The 22513-nt window shown below is 39.3% G+C and overlaps 1 protein-coding gene across 2 annotated transcripts in view; it reads right to left on the minus strand.

Annotated features, from left to right (window-relative positions):
• PARD3B (par-3 family cell polarity regulator beta) overlaps window positions 1-22513 on the minus strand; it is a 1056812-nt gene that overhangs the window by 124274 nt on the left and 910025 nt on the right. For both annotated transcript variants that reach the window (XR_009520117.1, XM_060016243.1), the window contains exon 21: window positions 21435-21567. Coding sequence is in view for 1 of the 2 variants with exons in the window: in XM_060016243.1 (XP_059872226.1) it covers window positions 21435-21567 (133 nt within the window). In the remaining variant the exon portion in view is untranslated. The remainder of the gene's footprint in view (window positions 1-21434; window positions 21568-22513) is intronic.

A 22513-nucleotide genomic window follows, 5' to 3' on the forward strand; every position in this document is an offset into this window, starting at 1 on the left:
GCCTTAAATTATACTGTTATTGACCATGACTAAAAAGCAACTGAAATAAGTAAACTCAATAATTTTAAAAGTTGGCTTTTTCCTTTCTTAAGGAAAGAGAAATAATAAGTTAATGAAGTAAAAAATAAATGTATTAGAGCAGAAAAAGTTATTAAACATATTAAGCAGTAAAAACATGAAATGTACTAAAAGTTTGAAAATTTCAATGAAATAAATAATTTTATAGAAAAAAAGATAGCAACTTTCCAAATTTCAGTAAAGGAGGAAATATCTCCTTTTCCCAAGATCTCCATCTATGGGAATAGTTGAAAAAGGAGTGAAAGAATTACCCACAAAAAAGCATCAGGCTAGATGGTTTTATGGGTGAGTTATTTTAAATCTTGACAAAGAGATAATTCCTAGACTACAGAAATTGTTACAAAGAAACAGATAAAAGACACTCAAATTATTTTATAAAGGTAATATATCCCTTCTATGTAAAACTATTAAAGTTAGGAAAAAACCCACAAAAGCTTAGATATCAACTTCACTTCCAAATATAGATACAAAATCACAAATAAAAGACTAGCACTTTGTGCCCAGCTCTATCTTAAAAGAATAAAACAGACAGCATATGAGTGTAGATTTATTTTTTCAGAACTGCAAGGCTATTCAATATTAGGAACTCTTAATATTACTCATCACATTACTAGAAAAAGAAGAAAAATCATATGACCATCTTGATTTGATGTGTAAAATGCCATTTGAAAAAAGTAATAAAAGTCTTCAACTTGTTTACATAAAAATGAAAGCTTTTTTCTCTCTAAAGTATCATTAAAGAGACAATTGATAAAGGTGGAAAAAATTCTTAATGATATTTGACAGTAAAGGCTTAATATTCCTTCTATATCAAGAACATTTACAACTCAGGAGCAAAAAAGGAAAACACTGTAATAGAAAAAATGAAAAATGCATAGAAAAGAAGAAATTTATATGGCCAGTAAACACATGAAATTCTCGATCTCAGTTGTAATTTAATGAAAACCAAGGAGTTGATATTTGCTATCAAATTGATAAAAAAATAAGAAAAATGAAAATACTCAGTTTTAATAGGGCTGCTATGAAACCTGTATAAAACAGAACATTAATATTTGTTGGATGTATTAATAAATATATTTTTGGGGTGAATATAAACTTAAAAACTTTTCTAGGGGCAAGTTGGGTTATTTGGATCAATTAAACTTTTTTTTCATAGCCTTATATTAAATAACAAATATACTGATTTATGGTAAAGAAATAATAACATAAGGATGCAAAGATTTATTGATAAAGCTAATTAGTACATCATTACTTATATAAGAAATGATGAAAATAATTTAAACATCCAACAATGATAAAGTGATTAGTCAATTATTGAATATCCTTTCTAGAAAATACTGTGCATTAAACGTTAAATTCATATTTTTGAAGATTATTTAATGGCGTGAGAAATGATCACAATATAATAGAAAGTGAAAAGTAGCTTAAGTAACAGCATACCCAGTAGGATTCCAATGTAATTATTACATGTGAGATGTGTGTGTATGTGTGTGTGTGTGTGTGTGTGTGTATGTGCTCATACAAAAGAAAGTACTCCAAAACACTATGTTCATTTATTGTGTGGTCAGATAATATGTGATTTAAATTTCTGTTTTAACACTTTACCAAATATCTAAATTTTTTTACAGTGAGCATGTATTACATTTATTATATAATGAAATATTTTTTGATGTAAATGGAGAAAAAGAGTAATTTTAGGAAAACGAAAAAGACTACAGTATGCCAACTATATCCACCAGATCTGGCTACGTAATTGTAACCTCTTAATATGTCCATTTAAGAGCTACATAAACCATTGGCTGCTAAACTAAAATTAATTAATATATGTGCAAATTGTATACGTATCTATCTTTATCTACATATCATATTGATATATGGGTATAATCAACAAAAGCAAACTGTGCCTTTCATTATGTGTTTCACATAAGATGTATTCAACAATGTTTATTCAAAAAATTTCTTGAGCCCCTAGTCTGAAACAAATACTATATGAGTTCTTATAAATGAAATGGCAAGCCAGCCAGATATGGAATTTAAAGTCTAGAGTTTTTCAACCTTTAAAAATCATGGCCCATAGGAAAAAATATACTTTACACCATGACCCAGCACATACTTGTGTGTGCACACACTGGCTGTGAAACAAAATTTCTACCAACCAATACTCATATTTACGACCTGCTATGCCCTCTAATCTATTCTATTCTACTCAAAATCTTTAAAAATGTCAATTGTAACCGACTAATTGATTTTATGATCATCTAATAAGCTGTGACACACAGTTAGAAAAACTACCCTCTAGGGTCTCAGTAACTGGGACAGATGTGCTGCACAATCACCCACATCTTCAAAATGAGAGGTTGGGTCCAAAGAAAAGTATCATTATGAAACATGATAAAAGCTACTTTATATTTGCTTAGAAATTGCGAAGGACACTTGGAGTAGCTTACTTGGAGGCAGAGTGCCCTAAATGCAGACAAAAAAAAAAAAAAAAAAAAAGGCTGAACACACACTGTGAAGTTTTAGGGGATAAAAGCATCTGTCCTGTTTATTCTTAGTCTCTCTTGACTATGCATTCACCTAGAACTTTTTTCCTGTACAATTATTCCTAAACATCCCATTATGTTTGAAATCGTGTTTCCAGACTGCCTTTCTCATCAGACACAAACTCTTAATTCTTCAGAGTCAAGTAAACTTCTGGCACAAAGTTACCACCAAATAAAGGTCTAAGGAACTAATTAAAAGTGAATACATGCCTAAACAACCATACACTTTGAAATTTTGTTCTTTAGTCCTGGGGCCAAAGTGACACAGCATTAAGTGAAAGTGGGTAATTGATGAGGGCCATTAACAGGTTTTCTTCTGATTTTGTAGATAAAATCTCCAAGTAAAGGAAAGTCTTAAGAGCTTCTAATTGCAAAGGTATTCAAAATTTCTGATAAATCGAACTTATAAATCAATTAAGTGGAAATATGGAATGCTGGAAACAAAATGTCAGTTCTTTCTTATGTTCTTGTTGTCTTTTTAATTCTTTCATCATCATGTACTTAAGACTTCTTAAAGCTTACATCTATGCAACCATATGCAGAAAGGAGAAAGTTACCCAATTTCTGAAATTGGGAAATTTAAAAATAGTCCTAGAACCACAGGTAAACCACAAACTCCTAAATCTCATAGCATTTTTTTTTTTTTTTTTTTGCAGTACGCGGGCCTCTCACTGTTGTGGCCTCTCCCGTTGCGGAGCACAGGCTCCGGACGCGCAGGCTCAGCGGCCATGGCTCACGGGCTCAGCCACTCCGCGGCATGTGGGATCTTCTCGGACCGTGGCACGAACCCGTGTCCCCTGCATCGTCAAGCGGACTCTCAACCACTGCGCCACCAGGGAAGCCTCTCTCATAGCATTTTTTTCCGATTACCAATATAAGTACTATGTTAAAAGATTTCTTCCCACCATCATTCCCATTAATGGTGGGACCATGATTTCTTCCTCTGGAACGTGAGTTTCTGATTCCTTTATAAGCATATACTCATAGAGCACATTGTTGCTGAGGTGCTGCTTGACACTTTAAACCTTGGAAATTACTGTAACGGGAATTGTATGGAAAACAGGAACCCTGGTCTATGCTAAATAGACGAGAAAAGGAAAAGTAGCTGATATATATATAAATTACAATTAAAATAGAGTTGCTATTCAGAAACAATTTGGGACTCTGACAATTAGCGAGGATGAGAAAACAAAGCTAAAAAATGGAAGTACCTCCACACGGGGCAGTTCTGGGCTTCAGGATCTGAACACAAATATGGCTCACGTGGAGTTTTCATTGTCATCAAGGTTAAGTGATACATGTGTTATAAATGCCAATTAAGTGAATTTTCATATCTTCTCCTGTAAACATCTTCATTTAAAAAATTCAGTTCCCAAAGTTTATTTCAGAATTTTTGAGCTAGAAGGTTCATTAGGTGAAAGACATCAGTTCATGACAGGGAACCTCTTTCTCACACATTTCCTACTCTTTCTCTAAAGGAGGAACTTCAAAACATTAATATCTACACACACACACACACACACACACACACACACACACACACACACACACACACACACACACACACACACACACACACACACACACACACACACACACACACACACACCACTCAGGTGTTCCTTCTTTGTTGGTAAGTGTTGATGCAAGTGCTGGGCTTGACGTATACTCGCATATAAACTCATAAATATTCACTGAATAAATAAATCAACAAAGGGATGAATGATTGTGGAAAATCTGTTCTTCATGTGCTGCTCTGGCTTTGCTGTCTACGGAGTAAGCTGAGTGAGAGGTGACATGAAATGAGCTAAATCATCTGAAGAAAGCTTCACGGAGATAAAACCCAAGAACTTTGTTGCTTTACAGAAGTCTTATATTGAAAACAGAAATGAAACTATTTCTCAATAGTTTATAATAATAACACTACACCCTCTCTTCTTAGATCGTTTACTTGAACAAATGGAAGGTTTTCCTGTCAGCCTAGCTGAAGTCAGTGGTGTCAACTTCTGCACTTTCTCATAAACACTCTGAGAATTAGCACTGTGATTTCAAGGCTCGGAATGAGACAGAGAAATTAATGAGAGTCATAGGAGGATCGTAAAGTCACAGACTCTAGTCTGTGTCATTACAATGTATTCAAAAGCGGTCATTCTTCCTGCGGAGAATGGCAGTTCCAGTACTGCTGTTGTGATTATTATCATTTTAGGATTTTCTTTGATTTAAGTGTTCTTCCTGTCTACTTCAGAGGAGAGCTTTCTCTGACTTTTTTTTTTCCCCATCATAACACCAGACTAGTTACTACTTAATAAGAACCAAATGATGTTAAATTTCAGAATGACTCTGAGTTAAAAATTTCCTTAAGCTGAAAGAACAAGATGGCCACCACAGCAACCTGATTGGTTAATTACCGTTAGGAAGCTGTGCGAGGGGCCGTTCTGGGCTTCAGGATCTGAACACAAATACATGTCACATGGAGTTTCACTGTCATCAAGGTTAAGTGATACATGTGTTATAAATGCTAATTAAGTGAATTTTCATATCTTCTCCTCCAAAAATCTTTCTTTAAAATATTCAGTTCCCAAAGTTTATTTCAGAATTTTTGAGCTCTGCTAAAATAAAATGTATCCAACTGATTTTAAACAGCTTTGAGAACAGTTTAGGAAATCTGGAATTCATAGGCGTTTCTGCTATGGTTTTTCCTATGTTACATAAAATGGTCATTTCTCCCATTGCAGTAGAAGAAAAGAATGTGATTATTGTAGAAGTTGGAATTCTGGGTTTTAACCATGATCCAACACAAACGGTTGTGGTTTGGGGGAACTTAACCTATTCTACACTCGACATCCTGAGCTGGAATTAATTGCTCATTAGAAGCAGAAAGAGTTCTTTTTTCACTCTAATGTAAGTAGAGCATAGGGTTTTTTGACATATTATGGAAAAATAATGTGGTTCTGAACTTTCTTCTTCTGCTTTTTGGTATTTAGGTTTGGGCTGGAGCCAGAGATAGGCTAACTTATTTGATCATAGCATAAAAAGAATGATTTTGACTTTTACAAAGAAGCGATGAAACAATACCAAAATTTGGTTTTAGTTCAATTCTATTGGGTTAAGAACAAATTAGGAGTGATCATTAAAGAGTAGTTCAGGAGACATTCTCTTTCTTTCAAACATTTCATGTAGAGAAAACATCTCAGCAGCTGCCACAGCAGCCTTCCTTTCTTCTGTTCCACAGGGAGTTAGCACGGATTGCAATATCAGCTTTGCTACTGATCATGTGACTATGGTGCAAATTCTTAGAACACTAGTTTCCTCACCTGTGAAACAGAATTAAAGACACCTATCACATGGAGTTGTCTGGAATAATTTATATAAGGTATTCGCTGATAGAATCTGCACTGAGTAAATGATGCCATTGTGGTGACTGAGCTGACGGGAGTAAAATTTATTGAGTAAACAATTTGCGTATATTCCGTTTGTATTCCCCTCTCTTTCCTATTTTAAGTCTTTAACTAGACCCGGGTATTTCTCTTTTTTTTAATTTTAATTTTTTTATTTAAGTATAGTTGATTTATAATGTTTCAGCAAAGTGACTCAATTATACATATATATATATATATGTGTTCTTTTTCAGATTCTTTTCCGTTATAGGTTACTACAAGATACTGACTGTAGTTCCCTGTGCTATATAGTAGGTCCTTGCTGTTTACCTATTTTATATATAGTAGTATGTACCTGTTAATCTCAAATTCCAAATTTATCCCCCCTCACCTTTCTCCTTTGGTAACCATACCTTTTTTTTCTCTGTCTCCAGGTATTTCTTTGCTTCAGGATTTTTGCAGAGGTGAAAACAGAAGCTTCTAACTTTCTTCTGGTCTTTGGTCTTTGATTTTAGCACAAGCTCACTAAAGAGATTAGGTGTGCCCCTGGGGTCAGGGATGAAAGGAGTACACTCTTAAAGGAAAAGTGTCAGGGGTGGGGGGAGAGAGGGAAATAGATATTGACCTCTTGACCCATGAACTTTGCCAAAAGTGCCCTTACAACTAACCCTGACAGTTACCACCTGACGGGACTGTGGGTACCTCAGTGGTAACCAGAGTGAGTATGGCCAGAAGGCCTCCCAAATGATTTGTGTGCTGTGCCATGTCCCAGGACTCTGGAATAATCAAAGAGGTTAAGCTCCAACAATGACTAAGAATAGTTGTCTGGCTAATGGAACATATGATTCCTAAACACCTCAGTATGTGCACCACTTAAAAACTCCTCATCTTTCCTGAACACCTTACTGCATGCCAGATAGGATTCTAAGTGCTTTACATGTAATACTCATTTAATTGTCACAATACACAGTACTATTATCCCACTTTTAAAGGAGACTGAGAGGTTAAATAAATGGCCCAAATTTACCCAGTTAGCAAGTAGTGTAGCCTGGATGTGAACTTAGGCATTCTAGCTTCCATGCTCTAAAATGCTTCCCATACCTGCTATATGATTGGGTCTACAATTCAGGACCTCTATCAGTGGGTTTAAGAAGACTGGATGGGAAGACGCTAGTTTAGAGTAGCATCTTCAGGGTAGATTTCAGACAGCGCTGACTGAGAACTCATGGTCTGTGTTAGTCATGGCAGCTGGCCGTGGGCCACAGGGGGCAGACTTAGAAACAAAAGTCTTCCTTTGAGGGAAATGAGGGCCAGGATGCTGGTGAAATCAGTGCCACCCCTAGGATCAGGTCATTTCCCAAGGAAGCCTGTCAGGCTGGGAGATGTGGGGCAACTGGGGGTCTGTACATAAAAGAGAGGTGCTGGAGGACCTTTGGGCTGTGGAGTAGCAGCAACAAGACATGGGGGAAAACGTCCTACCAGCGTGGGACCCTTGCCCCTCTGTTTCACCAAGGGTAAGTTTCCAGTTATGGATTCCATTGACCCCTCTCCTATTGCCTTCTCCTGGACTTCCCCTACAGTTCCTACATTTGTACCTAATTAGGGTTAATCAAATGTCTACTTTAAAAAGAGAAGTCTTTCAGGGATTGGGAAGAACTTCCACGGGTCACATTATTTGCCCCCCCACAGACTGCAGCCGAGATGAACTTCACTAAGAAAACAGGTACTTTGATGGAGGACAGTATAGAGAGGTAACTTTGGACTCCTGAACACTTTGGGAGAAAGCGTGGGCTTAAGTGCAGTGTCATGATAGGGAGGTAGGGGTGATAACAGGTCAGGAAAACTGGGAAGACATTCTTAAAGACTGATAGATAGGAAGAGGCTAGGGAACATCTCCATAGTGTGTCCAGGAAAGTGGGAAGAGGGGAATTTCCTTCTCCAGCCCCTGGCTCAGATGGATCCCCTGCTCCCACTTCTGGGTTAGTGTTCTGTGACTAGCAAAAGGTTACTGGACTTTAGTGGGCTTTTTGTAGGCTGGTCTGGGACCCTACAACCAGTAACTTTTTTCCTATGGGGAAAACCATTCCCAGGTCCAAACTACCAATTTCTTAATGGGTTTTTGACACACAGTTTGTTTTTATGTTGAGGATTGCCTGTAAACATGTTGCCTCCTTTCAACATGATTTACGCTGCATTTAAAAGCTAGAAATTCACTCACATGACCTTCTTCTGTATGGCTAATATGTCATCATGTTTCAGTGAAAGCCGCACTGAGATATAAAAGGACTAAAGCTACCAACCAAAAGAAAAGAATCTTGAATTTATTTTGTCTTCTTCTTTCCTAAAATTTTCACTACTCCTGAAATCTAGGGGAGCAAGTTCCAACCCTTCAAGTAGCATTTGATGTTTCACCAATAACGAGTTCAATCAAACCTCAGGCCCTTCCAAAATCCACCTAATTTGTACACAGTTCTCTGCCTTGGTACTTCTTCCATTCCTCAGTTCAGTTGTTTTAGGAAATCAGGGGGAAACACTCATCTGTTGATGGAGGGACACATTGGGAGGGATGTGATTATGGAGCTCAAGAGGGTCTCATCAACTGAGAAGGGGTTGGTTATTGCTGGTAGGAGCCAAACTACAACAGTTACGGATACATACGTTTGATGGTTCTAATTCTTTACCTCATTCCATCTTTTGAAGCTTTTAAGAAAAGCATATGTTCTTGTCGCAAAACAACAATCCATGAGGATACAGATGAAGCAGTTCTTACCCAAAGAAAGAGATTTACTTTTTGTCCTTTCAAAGAATTCTACTGCCTCCCTCTAAGGCAAATTCCTAGGTCTTGGGTGAATCGAAATGTCACTTGCCAACCTGAACAAATAACCAGTGGTATGGTTATTTCTCATGAATAATTCAGTGAAGCCAGCTGGGTTCTTGGGATAGCTCAAAGATACTGGACCAGTAGACAAAAAGAAATCTTCTCTCTCCTTTTACCTAGCCGACAACGGCAGCAAGTTTAAGAATGACAATAGACCTGTTCTTTCTAACATGAAAGTACATGAAGGGAAAGTTCTTTTCTCTCTCTCTCTCCTTGAAAATCTAAGAAGATGAAGGAAGTTTATATCATTATGAGAACTAGAAGTTGTAGTAGACATCCATTTTTCCCTTCCCCTGTGCATAAAGCATTGATTTTCTTTTAGGGACCATTTCTTCATCTATACTCATTCATGGAATTTATGTAGGTCTGATTCTACTTTCTGGTTCCAGGAGTGATCTTGTGATGCAGTTTTGACCAGTAAAGGTACTGTATCTTTCTGGTCATGGGAGCTCAGGAGTGGATATGTGACACAGGCTGAGTCAATAAGCCATTGAGGATTGCATTGAACATCAGTTCTAGGACCTCCTGGACATACTGGGGGTGAGACACTCTTTGTATAGAGTTGTTGGATTGGAGCTGCTGATGGCTGTCTTGTCACCATATGTGGGAGCCCCTTGACAATGGTCCCTATAGAGAGAATAGCAAAGGTGAGAGATGGAGAAGGACAGAGCCCTAATGGCCTGTCTGGAGGGGCAGGATCCAGCTTTGCCTGAAGTCAGATATGCCTATGGACTTTAAAGTTACATAAGCCAAAAAAATTTCCCTTTTTGCTTAGGCCAGTTTGAATTAGGTTTCTGTGGCAACTTAAGAGCCACTGACTTATCCAGAATTGTTTTACAATGTCCCTACTTTTTTAACATCTTTATTGGAGTATAATTGCTTTACAATGGGGTGTTAGTTTCTGCTGTAGAGCAAAGTGAATCAGCTATACATATACATATATCCCCATATCCCCACCCTCTTGCGTCTCCCTCCCATCCTCCCTAACCCACCCCTCTAGGTGGCCACAAAGCACCGAGCTGATCTCCCTGTGCTATACAGCTGCTTCCCACTAGGTATCTATTTTACATTTGGTAGTGTATATATGTCCATACCACTCTCTCATTTCGTCCCAGCTTACCCTTCCCCCTCCCCATGTCCTCAAGTCCATTCTCTACGTCTGCATCTTTATTCCTGTCCTGCCCCTAGATTCCTCAAAACCATTTTTTTTTAGATTCCATATATATGCGTTAGCATATGGTATTTATTTTTCTCTTTCTGACTTACTTCACTCTCTATGACAGACTCTAGTCCATCCACCTCACTACAAACAACTCAATTTTGCTTCTTTTTATGGCTAATATTCCATTGTATATATGTGCCACATCTTCGTTATCCATTCATCTGTCGATGGACACTTAGGTTGCTTCCATGTCCTGGCTATTGTAAATAGAACTGCAATGAATATTGTGGTACATGACTGTTTTTGAATTATGGTTTTCTCAGGGTATATGCCCAGTAGTGGGATTGCTGGGTCATATGGTAGTTCTAGTTTTAATTTTTTAAGGAACCTCCATACTGTTCTCCATAGTGGCTGTATCAATTTACATTCCCACCAACAGTGCAAGAGGGCACCCTTTTCTCCACATCCTCTCCAGCATTTATTGTTTGCAGATTTTTTGATGATGGCCATTCTGACTGGTGTGAGGTGATACCTAATTGTAGTTTTGATTTGCATTACTCTAATGATTAGTGATGTTGAGCATCCTTCCATGAGTTTGTTGGCAATCTGTATATCTACTTTGGAAAAATGTCTATTTAGGTCTTCTGCCCATTTTTGGATTGGGTTGTTTGATTTTTGATACTGAGCTGCATGAGCTGCTTGCATATTTTGGAGATTAATCCTTTGTCAGTTGCTTCATTTGCGAATATTTTCTCCCATTCTGAGGGTTGCCTTTTTGTCTTGTTTACAGTTTCCTTTGCTGTGCAAAAGCTTTAAGTTTCATTAGGGCCCATTTGTTTACTTTTGTTTTTATTTTCATTTCTCTAGGAGGTGGGTCAAAAAGGATCTTGCTGTGATTTATGTCATAGAGTGTTCTGCCTATGTTTTCCTCTAAGAGTCTGATAGTGTCTGGCCTTACATTTAGGTCTTTAATCCATTTTGAGTTTATTTTTGTGTATGGTGTCAGGGAGTGTTCTAATTTCATTCTTTTACATGTAGCTGTCCAGTTTTCCCAGCGCCACTTATTGAAGAGGCTGTCTTTTCTCCATTGTATATTCTTGCCTCCTTTATCAAAGATAAGGTGACCATATGTGTGTGGGTTTATATCTGGGCTTTCTATCCTGTTTCATTGATCTATATTTCTGTTTCTGTGACAGTACCATACTGTCTTGATTACTGTAGCTTTGTAGTATAGTCTGAAGTCAGGGGGCATGATTCCTCCAGCTCCATTTTTCTTTCTCAAGATTGCTTTGGTTATTCGGGGCCTTTTGTGTTTCCATACAAATTCTGAAATTTTTTGTTCTAGTTCTGTGAAAAATGCCGTTGGCAGTTTGATAGGGATTGCACTGAATCTGTAGATTGCTTTGGGTAGTATAGTCACTTTCATAATGTTGATTCTTCCAATCCAAGAACATGGTATACCTCTCCATCTGTTTGTATCATCTTTAATTTCTTTCATCAGTGTCTTACAGTTTTCTGCATATAGGTCTTTTGTCTCCCTAGGTAGGTTTATAACTAGATATTTTATTCTTTTGGTTGCAATGGTAAATGGGAGTGTTTCCTTAATTTCTCTTTCAGATATTTCATCATTAGTGTGTAGGAATGCGAGAGGTTTCTGTTCATTAATTTTGTATCCTGCTACTTTACCAAATTCACGATTAGCTCTAGTGGTTTTCCGGTAGCATCTTTGGGATTCTCTATGTATAGTATCGTGCCATTTGCAAACAGTGACAGCTTTATTCTTCTTTTCCAATTTGGATTCCTTTTCTTTTTCTCCTCTGATTGCTGTGGCTAAAACTTCCAAAACTATGTTGAATAACAGTGGTGAGAGTGGGCAACCTTGTTCCGTTCTTGATCTTAGTGGAAATGATTTCAGTTTTTCACCATTGAGAACGATGTTGGCTGTGGGTTTGTCATAAAAGGCCTTTATTATGTTGAGGTAAGTTCCCTCTATGCCTACTTTCTGGAGGATTTTTATCATAAATGGGTTTTAAATTTTGTCAGAAGCTTTTTCTGCATCTATTGAGATGATCATATCATTTTTTTCGTTCAGTTTGTGAATATGGTTTATCACCTTGATTGATTGTGTATATTGAAGAATCCTTGCATTCCTGGGATAAACTCCATATAATCATGGTGTATGATCCTTTTAATGTGCTTTTGGATTCTGTTTGCTAGTATTCTGTTGAGGATTTTTGCATCTATGTTCATCAGTGGTATTGGCCTGTAGTTTTCTTTAGTGACATCTTTGTCTGATATTGGTATCAGGGTGATGGTGGCCTTGTAGAATGAGTTTGGGAGTGTTCCTCCCTCTGCTACATTTTGGAAGAGTTTGAGAAGGATAGATGTTAACTCTTCTGTAAATGTTTGATAGAATTCGCCTGTGAAGCCATCTTGTCCTGAGTGTTTGTTTGTTGGAAGATTTTTAATCACAGTTTCAATTTCAGTGCTTGTGATTGGTCTGTTTATATTTTCTGTTTTTTCCCGGTTCAGTCTTGGAAGGTTGTGCTTTTCTAAGAATTTGTCCATTTCTTCCAGATTGTCCATTTTATTGGCATATAGTTGCTTGTAGTAATCTCTCATGATCCTTTGGATTTCTGCAGTGTCAGTTGTTACTTCTCCTTTTTCATTCCTAATTCTATTGATTTGAGTCTTCTCCCTTTTTTCTTGATGAGTGTGGCTTATGGTTTATAAATTTTGTTTGTCTTCTCAAAGAACCAGCTTTTAATATTATTGATATTTGCTATCATTTCCTTCATTTATTTTTCATTCATTTCTGATCTGAACTTTATGATTTCTTTCCTTCAGCTAACTTTGGTGTTTTTTGTTCTTCTTTCTCTAACTGTTTTAGGGGTAAGGTTAGGTTGTTTATTTCAGATAATTTTTGTTTCTTAAGGTAGGATGGTATTGCTATAAACTTCCCTCTTAGAACCGCTTTTGCTGCATGGTTTTGGGTTGTCATGTTTTTACTGTCATTTGTTTATAGGTATTTTTTTAATTTCCTCTTTGATTTCTTCAGTGATCTCTTGGTTATTTAGTAGAGTATTGTTTATCCTCCATGTATTTGCATTTTTTACAGTTTTCTTCCTGTAATTGATATCTAGTCTCATAGCGTTGTGGTCAGAAAAGATACTTGATACAATTTCAATTTTCTTAAATTTACTAAGGCTTTTTTTGTGACCCAATATATGATCTATCCTGCAGAATGTTCCATGAGCACTTGAGAAGACAGTGTATTCTGCTGTTTTTGGATGGAATGTCCTATAAATATCAGTTAAGTCCATCATGTTTAATGCATCACTTAAAGCTGTGTTTCCTTATTTATTTTCATTTTGGATGATGTGCCTATCGGTGAAAGTGGGATGTTCAAGTCCCTTACTATGATTGTGTTACCATCCATTTCCCCTTTTATGGCTGTTAGCATTTGCCTTATGTATCAAGGTGCTCCTATGTTGGGTGCATAAATATTTACAATTGTTGTATCTTCTTCTTGGATTGATCCCTCGATCATTATGTAGTGCCCTTCTTTGTCTCTTGTAATAGTCTTTATTTTAAAGTGTATTTTCTCTGATAGGAGAATTGCTACTCCGGCTTTCTTTTGATTTCCATTTGCATGGAATATCTTTTTCCATCCCCTCACTTTCAAGCTGTATGTGTCCCTAGGTCTGAAGTGGGTCTCTTGTAGACAAAATATATACGGGTCTTGTTTTTGTATCCATTCAGCCAGTCTACGCCTTTTGGTTGGAGCATTTAATCCATTTACATTTAAGGTTAATTACCAATATGTATGTTCCTATTACCATTTTCTTAATTGCTTTGGGTTTGTTATTGTAGGGCTTTTCCTTATCTTGTGTTTCCTGCCTAGAGAAGTTCCTTTAGCATTTGCTGTAAAGCTTGTTTGGTCGTGCTGAATTCTCTTATCTTTTGCTCATCTGTAAAGGTTTTATTTCTCTGTCAAATCTGAATGAGATCCTTGCTGGGTAGAGTAATCTTGGTTGTAGGTTTTTCCATTTCATCACTTTAAATATGTTCTGCCACATGCTTCTGGCTTGCCAAGTTTCTGCTGAGAAATCAGCTGTTAACCTTATGGGGATTCCCTTGTATATTATTTGTTGCTTTTCCCTTGCTGCTTTAAAAATTTTTTTTGTATTTAATTTTTGATAGTTTGATTAATATATGTCTTGGCATGTTTCTCCTTGGATTTATCCTGTACAGGACTCTCTGCGCTTCCTGTACTTGATTGACTCTTTCCTTTCCCATATTAGGGAAGTTTTCAAGTATAATCTCTTCAAATATTTTCTCAGTCACTTTCTGTTTCTCTTCTTCTGGGACCCCTATAATTTGAATGTTGGTGTGTTTAACATTGTCCCAGAGGTCTCTGAGAGTGTCCTCAATTCTTTTCATTCTTTTTTCTTTATTCTGCTCTGTGTTACTTATTTCCACTATTTTATCTTCCAGGTCACTTACTGTTCTTCTGCCTCAGTTATTCTGCTATTGATTCCTTCTAGAGAATTTTTAATTTCATTTATTGTGTTGTTCATTATTGTTTGTTTGCTCTTTAGTTCTTCTAGGTCCTTGTGAAACGTTTCTTGTGTTTTTTTCCATTCTATTTTCAAGATTTTGGATCATCTTTACTATCATTACTCTCAATTCTTTTTCAGGTAGACTGCTTATTTCCTCTTCATTTGTTTGGTCTGGTGGGTTTTTACCTTGCTCCTTCATGTGCTGTGTGTTTCTCTGTCTTCTTATTTTGCTTAACTTACTGTGTTTGGGGTCTCCTTTTTGCTGGCTGCAGGTTCATAATTCCCGTTGTTTTTGGGGTCTTCCCCCAGTGGGTAAGGTTAGTTCAGTGGGTTGTGTAGGCTTCCTGGTGGAGGAGACTGTTGCCTGTGTTCTGGTGGATGAGGCTGGATCCTGTCTCTCCAGTGGGCAGGACCGCATCCAGTGGTGTGTTTTGGGGTGTCTGTGAACTTAGTATGATTTTAGGCAGCCTCTCTACTAATGGGTGGGGTTGTGTTCCTGTCTCGCTAGTTGTTGGCCATGGGGTGTCCAGCACTGGAGCTGCTGGTTGCTGAGTGGAGCTGGGTCTTAGCGTTGAGACAGAGATCTCTGGGAGAGCTCCTGCCGACTGATATTATTTGGGGCGGGAGGTCTCTGGTGGACCAATGTCCTGAACTCGGCTCTCCTAGCTCAGAGGCTCAGGTCTGACTCCTGGCCGGAGCACCAAGACCCTGTCAACCACACAGGTCAGAAGAAAAGGGAGAGGAAAAAAAAAAGAAAAAAAAAACTAAACTAAAATAAAAGTTATTAAAATAAAAAATTTTAAAAGTTAGTTAAATTAAAAAAGTTTAAAAGTAATAAAAGAAATTAAGAAGATAGCAACCAAACCAATAAAGAAATCCATCAATGGTAAGAAGTGTTAAAAACTATTTAAAAAAATATGGACAGACAGATCCCTAGGACAAATGGTAAAAGCAAACCTATACAGACAAAATCACACACAGAAGCATACACATACACATTCACACAAAGAGAAAAAGTTGGAAAAATATATATATCATTGCCTCCAAAGTCCACCTCCTCAATTTGGGATGATTCATTGTCTGTTCATGTGTTCCACAGATGCAGGGTACATCAAGTTGATTGTGAAGATTTAATCCGCTGCTCCTGAGGCTGCTGGGAGAGATTTCCCTTTCTCTTCTTTGTTCGCACAGCTCCTGGGGTTCAGCTTTGGATTTGGCCCCGCCTCTGCGTGTAGGTCGCCTGAGGGCATCTGTTCTTCGCCCAGACAGGACTGGGTTAAAGCAGCAGCTGATTCGGGGGCTCCGGCTCACTCAGGCCGGGGGGAGGGAGGGGCACGGATTGCACCAGCCTGAGGCCGCCGTGCGTTCTCCTGGGGAAGTTGTCCCTGGATCATGGGACCCTGGCAGTGGCGGGCTGCACAGGCTCCCGGGAAGGGAGGTGTGGAGAGTGAGCTGTGCTCGCGCACAGGCTTCTTGGTGGCGACAGCAGCGGCCTTAGCGTCTAATGCCCGTCTCTGGGGTCTGCGCTTTTAGCCGCGGCTCGTGCCCGTCTCCGGAGCTCGTTTATATGGTGCTATGAATCCCCTCTCTTCACGCACCCTGAAACAATGGTCTCTTGCTTCTTGGCAGCTCCAGACTTTTCCCCGGACTCCCTCCCGGCCAGCTGTGGCGCACTAACCCCTTCAGGTTGTGTTCATGCCGCCAACCCCAGTCCTCTCCCTGCGATCCGACCGAAGCCTGAGCCTCAGCTCCCAGTCCCACCCGCCCCGGCGGGTGAGCAGACAAGCCTCTTGGGGTGGTGAGTGCCGGTCAGCACCGATCCTCCGTGCTGGCACCGATCCTCCGTGCTGGAATCCCTCTGCTTTGCCCTCTGCACCCCTGTTGCTGCACTCTCCTCCAGGGCTCCGAGGCTTTCCCCCTGCCCACCCCCATCTCCACCAGTGAAGGGGCTTCCTAGTGTGTGGAAACCTTTCCTCCTTCACAGCTCCCTCCCACTGGTGCAGGTCCCTTCCCTATTCTTTGTCTCTGTTTTTTTCTTTTTTCTTTTGCCCTACCCAGGTATGTGGGGAGTTTCTTGTCTTTTGGGAGGTCTGAGGTCTTCTGCCAGCGTTCGGTAGGTGTTATGTAGGAGTTGTTCCACGTGTAGATGTATTTCTGATGTATTTGTGGGGAGGAAAGTGATCTCCACGTCTTACTCCTCCACTATCTTGAAAGTTCCCCCCCGCCACCACCCCCGTCCCTAGTTTTTAACAAATGCCTTCAAGGAGCAGGAGGAGGAAAATACGAACAAGTCTTAGTTCTTGTACTGGACCAGTGTACAGCAGGAGCTCATTTCTCTTATCCATCATGTGTAGAAAATTACCTTCTGATGGTTTTGTACTTGTGTGGCTATTACACATTCCATCTCAAATCCTTTCTTAAGATGGCTAGCACGAGCTCAGCATCTTGATCTCCCTTTCTTCTGACTACAGAATTCACCAGCTGTGTCTGTTATTGTCCAGACAGCTGCCAAGTATATCCATCCATTTGGTTTGTAAATCATCTTCATAATAGAAGAAACAAATCTTTCAGAATGTTTTTATTTATTCACCCAACCATCTCTTTGTTCCAACCATGACCTACCTGAACCAATCCCTTTCGCTATAAAGACATAGTGTTATGTCTTTTATGACGGTGGAAACCCGCTTACCTCCTTCCCACCCATGTGTCTACAAACCCCTTTTACAGATAAACATTCTTCTAATTTAGCCAAAGAAGTAAAAAGAGGAAGGAGGTATAATATATGCCATGCAGCTCTTGAAAAGAAACAGTAATAAAGGTACTAGTATTTGTAGAAAGCTCTAGAGCCATCCCATTTGCAAAATTATTACTTACAGGATATTCATGCTACTGTTAAAGAAGCAGAAATCTTTATCTGCTAATAATAATAATAATAAAGCCCATCTAGGACAAACCACAGCCTGCTGCCAGAGGACTGTGGCAGTCTTAACAAATTTTCCAGAACATAAGATGCCAGCAGATAACAGGTATTAGGTTTTCTTCTGGCAAATCTGAACACTTCACAGCTAGCCTATCTTGCTCTCTTAATTGGGCCTATAAAAACTCACCAGGCATCTCTTGGAGCCATTGAAATTCCCTCCACTTGTTCTTTACAGCTTTTCAGAGCCTAGATGGGAAAACAGCTACCAAACAGACTTGCTGAAAAGAATTTTAAGGTCTCATGTCTATATTTACAAACCTTGCAATCTGTGTGTATTCATTTATTTCAACACAAATGAAGTGAATAAATCAGGAGCTCCTTTGGGAAAAGAAAAACCACCATATTTGAGAGAAAAAGAACAAAATATGTGACTGAGGCAACTCCCAAATGTTCTCTATCGCTTTCCCAGCACCCCTCATGCACACCCTGCTTCCAAAAGAATTAACTGCATTCTCTGCACTCATTTAGAAGATAATACTACTCCACACTACAGCATTTCTCACATATATTAATGTCCTTTCTTTTGGTTTTGGCTTAGATGTCTGTATTCCTGGCTAGACTGTGAGTTCCTCCGACATAGAGATGATATATTATTGTTACCAGTACTGCGCTTATGCTAAGGCTGAGCAAATATTGGTTAAAATTGAATAGGAGACACAGAAAAAAAGAGAAGGAAAAGAGAGAGCGGTATGAGAGCAAGGGAGAACCCAAGAGAGCAGTAAGAGAAATCTTTGGCTCTGGGCCACTGGGCAGGTGTAACATAGGTAGAAAACTACCCACAAGATGGCCTGGGAAGATGCAGAAAGTCTGAGGGGGGTCAAAGAAAAAAAGAGTGCTAAAAATACATTCCAAAAAATATTAATAAGGAGCAGCCTTTCCTAAAAGCATACTCCAAAATTTCTCTAGGATTGTCTTCCAAGTTTCTAATATACAGCCTGCAAATTTCATTATACATTTCTTGTGCAGAAAATGACAACTGTATCATTACACCTGGCTAAAAGTGACTGTAAACTGTACCCTAATTTCAGAGATGTGAAAAATAAACAAACAATAAAACCACCAGAAAACTATGAACAGAACCTAATAATCTTTTCAGTGATTCATAGATCCTAATACTCTTTCCGTGTTTTTTTTTTTTCGGTACATGGGCCTCTCACTGTTGTGCCCTCTCCCGTTGCGGAGCACAGGCTCCGGACGCGCAGGCTCAGCGGCCATGGCTCACAGGCCCAGCCGCTCCACGGCATGTGGGATCTTCCCGGACCGGGGCATGAACCCGTGTCCCCTGCACCGGCAGGCGGACTCTCAACCACTGTGCAGGGAAGCCCTCCGTGATTGTTTTAATAATTTTGGATTTGAAGACTTTTGTGAGCATGCTTTCATTCTTCTTGGCCTTTTAAAAAAGTAGTTATTAGGTAACTTATTCCCCTAATTTCCTTCTCGATAGATCAGAAGTTCCCCAGTATAGTGTGACTCGAGGGGATATTTGTTAGGCCTCTCAGTCTGAGGTCCTGGGAGCTTGGGGGATTCTGAGTCGATGACAGTATTTTTTGATGACGCTGTTCCATGTACTGATCTTGTTAGATAAGTAGAACTACTTCAGTGTTTACTGAAGCAATTGGAATCAGTGCCCTACTTTTAGACTTGTGAGTCAGAAAGCTTGATGACCACCTGGAGAAGCACCTGGGAGCCCTCTCTTGGGTCCCATCCCTCCCCTTCATGGACTGTCTATCCGTTTCTAACAGGCACCCTCGGTGATCCTGAAGACCAGCCAATCTAGGAACCACAGTCTCATAAAAGCTGCCTTGTTGTGTCTGGCTGACTGGCAGGAATGAAATGGTAACTTTCTAAACTTGCTTTCCTAGATCTCTCCAAAAGTAGCAAGACAATGGGGTGATCTCTCAGGTCTACGCTGGACAAAAGATACTAGTGTTTTTCCTTGGCTTGTGGAGAGGACGGGAAAGGACGCTGAGATTCTAATCCCTGGTTTGGAGTATCACAGCCAATCACAATGAACAGTCATCTTTTATGACCGTGCATTTCCCAAGCATCCCTTTGGGAAGCTGGAGTCCCCAGCTGTCTGGGAAATGTAAAATCAGTCACTTTTGGCAAAGCTCAACACACCCGAGCATGGGAAACACAAATGAAAATAGAGAGACTCTTTTACTCACTAGATTGTTTGTCTGGTTACACATTTGCTCAGCACAGAAACAGAATCATCAAGATAGGGAGGACACAAGTGTGTAGTTATCTAGCTCAGGTTTGATGAAGGTAAGAGGAAACTTTAAGTCTCATGAGTGTCAGCATTTTCATCCTTTCAGCTTGATGTAAGGAGATCATATAAAGTAAGGTCCAAACAACAGGGACTACTTTACCTAAAATTACTTATCTTATTTTGCTCATAGGAGTTCACACTGGTTTTGAGAAGGAAGACTTTTCAATGCACTGGACATGGTGGGAACAACTTCCCTTTATTTTATTGTCCATTTGGTTGAGGGAACAGAGCCTCATGTATAGAGTCTTTCATCAAAGTCAATAAGTCAATCTGATTAAGCTTGAAATGAATTGTTGTAGATTGTTACTCTGTGAACATCTTTCTCTTCTGTTACTGAGAGTCTAAGTGACCAGTCGTCCCATCACTGTAAACGCCATTCTGCTCAATCCTAACATCTGTAATAAAACCAGTAAATAGCTGTTTGTTCGGATGTGTAGTCACGGGATGCTTATCTGTGGAAGAGGCTGAAGCCATTCGGTTGGAGATCGTTAATCCTTACTGTGTACTTCTGATTAGTGTTTTTAAACTCTGCCATATAAGGAAGAGTCTATGGGGCTAAGAAATTTCAGTCGCTCTGCACAACAGTGGTGGATGCTGAAACTGAGTTTGGAGCCCCTGTGTAAAAGTACTAGGTTTCATGCATGAGAAACCACAGTATCCAAGTGAAGACTAGAGGGAATCCGCTCATTGGCTGGACTCTACTCTCCCTACTCCGACCTCGTGAACACAAATATGAGTGTGAAAATCAAGAAAGGAAACTTTCCTTTAATACATCTGTCCTTCGAAAGAGCTGGTGTGGCACCAGGGATAAGACAGTTCCTTATGGGGTTCTCAAAACAGCACTAAAAACTGTAGGAGAAGAGGCAGTAATCATCAAAGAGGATGAGTGAGAACCTTGCCTTCTTGAAAAGGGCAAGAGAATGAATCATGCTATTTTGAAAAAACGCCAGAAAATATCTCTTTAGAGGTAACAATGTTCTTTTCTCTTCCCAAATGTTGAAGGATTTGGCAAAGAGAACCCTCTAATAAAAAACTGCCCTTATCTCAAAATAAAATGATCTTAGTGTACTGGTAAGATCAGCAAAATGTAAATTGTTCAGACGCAATACACAAACAGTTGATATCTTTGAATTGATATCTTTCGGACCCTTCTGAAATTTATTTCTAATATCATTTTCCAAAGGAGAGATGGCTTATGTTGCATGGTCTGCTAATGCTTGACCAGATGTCTGAGACTCAAGAGATGGAGGGCAAGGATTAAGGCTCAGTAGATGATGGCCAAGATTGCTTGTGTTCTTTAAAATAGCTAACATCTGCTCCATCCCAACAAGCTGGCATACAAGTCCAACAGGGAGTAAATATGAGAGCAATTAAAATGAACTACTGTGCATTAGGGAGGTTTGATTTACAGAAACAACTTCTGTGGGAGAAAATGGCTGTGGTTTAGGTAATGTTCACGTCTATGAAACTGAAGTAACCTAAATATAGCTTGATGTGTACAGCACATTCTTGGCTATGTTCTTCTGCTCTTAACTACATCAGTAAAGATGAATTCAGTGATTGCAATCAGGCATGGACTTACCCAGTGAAGGTCATAGTCAGGTCTTGCTCTTCCTTCACTGTCCTCACATAAAGCGAAAGCTTCCCTCCGAGCCTGGTAATACTCCTTCCGCAACTTCTGGATGCGGTCAGTGCTTCCGCTAATGGAACGGCCACTGCAGGACATAATCAGAGGACATAATCGGACAGTCACACAATGTACATCATCCTGGAAACTCGCTTTTTGATTTTTTTTTTTTATCAAAGCAGCTGACATCCAAATTTGGAAGATTCAGTAATATCATACAGACATGCTAGGAGAACTGTGAAATCCCTGGTAATAAAAATAAATAAAAACCAGTCTTTATGTGCATATGTTTAGCTCCAAGGGTCAAAACGTCTAACTTGGGATTAAAAAATGCCTTTTGAGTGAGAACTTAAGATAAGGTCCTGATCTTTAGAGCAATTAAAAGAGCCATCACCTTTTTCTTATAATCATATGTACAGAGTTTGGTTAAATTTTAATGTAGTAACTCATTTTCTCAAATAAGTGGTACCAACTTGAGACCAGTTGTTTGACCCGAAGGTTGGAGGTGATGCAGAGTTGGCAGGTGCCACTCTTCATTTTAATGACATGTGTGAATTTTTGGAGTGGGGCTGGAGTACATGTCATTATATGGGTGTGGGCAGGACATAGAGAAAGAGAAGAAGGTGGAAGCCATGTGAAGAAGTAAAAAGAAAACTAAAGAGCTGGTCATAGAACATACCATCTTGGTTAGTTGTCCAAGCTTTTCCTCTCTCTACTTAGCTACTTCTTCCTCTCAGGAATTACAGCTTCTCCAGTGACTTATCCATTCAACCCCACACTAGTCAGCCAGTGGCTCCCTTTTAACTTGGATCTGTCACCATCAGTACCAACAGTACCAACATCACATGATACAATCAGGGCTAGGAAGCAAGAGGAGGATGCTAGGCAGGCCTCTACAGCTGATCAACTTGTTTGGTTCATCTGAGGCATAACTGAGTGCCCCATTGTGTCAGACCTTATGTTAAGACCTGGGGATCTTAAAACAAACAGAACTCGTTCACAAAAAGCACACAGTCTGGGAGGTGGGGGGCTGA

The sequence above is a fragment of the Delphinus delphis genome, chromosome 7 (assembly GCF_949987515.2).
Source record: "Delphinus delphis chromosome 7, mDelDel1.2, whole genome shotgun sequence".
Taxonomy (NCBI): Eukaryota; Metazoa; Chordata; class Mammalia; order Artiodactyla; family Delphinidae; genus Delphinus; species Delphinus delphis.